The sequence below is a fragment of the Platichthys flesus genome, chromosome 7, assembly GCF_949316205.1.
Source record: "Platichthys flesus chromosome 7, fPlaFle2.1, whole genome shotgun sequence".
Lineage (NCBI taxonomy): Eukaryota > Metazoa > Chordata > Actinopteri > Pleuronectiformes > Pleuronectidae > Platichthys > Platichthys flesus.
Window position 1 is genome coordinate 14,634,150 of NC_084951.1, and position 3,216 is coordinate 14,637,365.

Consider the following 3,216-nt stretch of genomic DNA (forward strand, 5'->3'; position numbering starts at 1 on the left):
GGAGTTCTGGGAAGCTTCATGACTGACTGGAGAGTGGTGGATCCAGAGTGAGGTGGAGGAGAGTGTGTAACAGCAGCTGTTGTCCAGTGTTGCGAGAGCCCAGTTCTCCTGTTGCTGTCATGGGCTTCACGGCGGTGCTTCTGTCCCTCCTCCTGGTGTCTCTGAGCTGGTCCAGAGGAGCCATCATCACAGGGGTGAGTCACTAATTACTCTGATGACTATCTAATTAAGCTAATCCCCTTCAATAATTGTTTTTTCTGTAAAGTTGAATGTGACACTGTTTTTACACTGAAATTTAAATGTGTAATTATGGCTTTAACTAACAATTGTCTTTATTATTGGATAGTCTGATCATTACTTTACAAGTAATCAAATAATGAAGTTATTGAGTAAAATGTTAATAGTCAGATATGATGTCTCTCATGACATGACAGGTTTCCTGCCCCTCAGACGAGGTCTTCACATTGCTCGTTTTATCTGACCAACAAATTAAAACCCACAGATATGACATTTTTGACAATATAAACCAGAGAAGTCTTTACATTTGTGAAGCAGCGGCTGAAAAATGCATTGAGCACATGTTCAATCAGTGATTGTGTTGGAAAATGACCGAATGATTCACTGACTAGTTGTTTCAGTCTACGAAATTGGAAGTGATGTATCTACACCCAAAAAATCCACGATGAATTTAAATCAAACTTTTTACTATTGATTATCTCATATTTTCAGATGAGCGTAAATGTTAGTGTAACGCAAACAGAGCAGCTCACTTTGGTGAAGAATTTTGTAAAATCTGGTTACGCACGACTGATGAGAGACCACATCCTCCTCCGCTTCGAGTCCAATGGACAAACGAAGGGAAATTATCTCAGTCCTCTGATTGATATTCATTTGTAAACGGATTAGGGAAATGACAGGCAATAAATAAAATGGCTTTCACTGTACTAACATGAGAGGCCATGTCTCACTGGCTTTAAAAAGAGCACCCCCCCCCCTCCATCCCTCTGCCTATTTTATTCTTCTCTGTCCTTACTAGTGCAACATTGTCTGTCTCCGTCTGTGCTGCAGGCCTGTGAAAGAGATGTGCAGTGTGGGTTCGGTCTGTGCTGTGCCGTCAGTCTGTGGCTGAGAGGTCTGAGGATATGCGTCCCGAGAGGTGTGGAGGGGGACGATTGCCATCCCTTCAGCCACAAGGTGGGGGAGAAATGTTGTGTTACTAATCCGAACAGATTCACACACATACGCACCGACACACCAACACACACACCCACATACACACAGTCGTGTCTCCATGACTTCAGAGGATATTACATTGATTGACATTGATTTTCTGGAGACCTTAACCAAAATTACTACTATCTTAACCCTGAACCTAAACTTAATGGGAATCTAAACCTAACCTTGACCTTAAAAAATGCCTTCACCTCACAATTTTACCATTTACATCATGAGGACTTGCTTTTATCCCCATTAGGAAAACAAGTCCAAATAATGTAGCTGTGAAAGCTGATTCACACACAAACACACACACACACACACACACATACACACACACACATGTCTCCATGACTTCAGAGGATATTAGATTGATTGACATTGGTTTTCTGGAGACCATAACCAAAATTACTATCTTAACCCTGAACCTAAACCTAATCAGAATCTAATCCTACCCTTGACCTTAAAAAATGCCTTCACCTCACAATTTTACCATTTACATCATGAGGACTTGCCTTATCCCCATTAGGAAAACAAGTTCAAATAATGTAACTGTGAAAGCTGATTCACACACACACACACACACAAACACACACACACACACACACACACACTTGATCTCTGTGTAAGTGGAAACTCACATGATATCAAGTGCTGGCAGGTTGAGTGGAGCTTTAGACAAAGCTGCTGATAAATGCAGAGACTATTGATCCTCTCCACAGTAATCAGGGCCATACATCACTCTGATCCGCTGGCGACGGCAACAGTTAGCTCTGCTAGCACCACATCCATCTGTGAATTCAGACGTTTAAAGGGCCACTTGTTATGACCTGCAGCTCCACCTGTCACTTGGAGGAGGATTTAAACTGTCAGATTATTTCCTTTGCCCCGACTTCCAGGTGCCGTATCCGGGGAAAAGGCAACACCACACCTGCCCCTGTCTCCCCCACCTGGTGTGCACCAGATACGCTGAGAGCAAGTATAGATGTACTGACGACTTCAAAAACATGGACTATTAATGAACGGCCAAACATTCAGATGAAGAGAGGCGCAGCAGAAAGAGCATCTCAGAGTGAAGATCTGAACAGGCCAAGGATCAAAAACATATATTTTATCTTCACAGGCTGTTATTCCTAATTTGTGTACTCATATGCATTTAATATATAGTTTGTATATTCTATCACTGCACACAACAAACACAGGAAAAGAGACGTCAAGGCAACTAACAAGAGCCACAGTCGATTTAAGACATGTTTTCCTCAATGAAAACCTAGTACATTGTTTGTAAACCTTATAACATTTGCTGTTTAATGTTCATGCTCATCTTGTTTTCATTTATTAGAAGAGTAACGTATAGATATAATTGCCAATAAAGGTACAAACACAACATTGTCATGTAACGTGGAGTATGTGTGTATGTTTTTTTCAATGTTGCTTGATCAAAGATAACGTATGTAATGCGATGGAGAAAACAAGTGGCTTTAATCGTATACTGATTATGATGAAGGTCATAATGTGCTTTGGCTTCCACCAGCAGACTCATGACCTTGCTATATGACCACCCTGATGACCAAAGGCATCTGACGGGGGTCAAACATTTGATCAGTGCACAAGTCCTTCACAGGGTTGTTCCACAAGAACATTTCCAGCAGAGGTTTCCATTTGTCTTCATTGAAATATCGACATTGTTGAGAACATAAAGAGCTCCAAGGCTCTTAAAGCTCTAAAACAAAAGAGTAACTGATAATCCAGTTATGTAAACTGTGTGAAATGTTCTGTACAAGATGGTTTGAATTAAACGTTTTAAGATGATGCAATTATTTCAAGTGAATACATTTTATATAAAATGAAAAAGATTTGATAAATCTTCAAGATCATCATTATTCTTGCTCATATATTTACCTTATGCATGAACTTTACTAAAAAAAGTCTGTGAAATACTTAACTTGAGTATTATTATTACACTATTGCACTATTGTGCTACATCTCAGAAGGAAATGT

General features: G+C 40.1%; 1 protein-coding gene across 1 annotated transcript; it reads left to right on the forward strand.

Annotated features, from left to right (window-relative positions):
- On the forward strand, window positions 1-2,624 carry prok1 (prokineticin 1). Its single transcript, XM_062392758.1, has 3 exons — window positions 1-194; window positions 1,069-1,194; window positions 2,115-2,624. Exons 1-3 carry the CDS (start codon window positions 120-122, stop codon window positions 2,232-2,234), a joined length of 321 nt encoding a protein of 106 aa, XP_062248742.1. The 5' UTR covers window positions 1-119; the 3' UTR covers window positions 2,235-2,624.
- The last annotated feature ends 592 nt before the right edge of the window (window positions 2,625-3,216 follow it).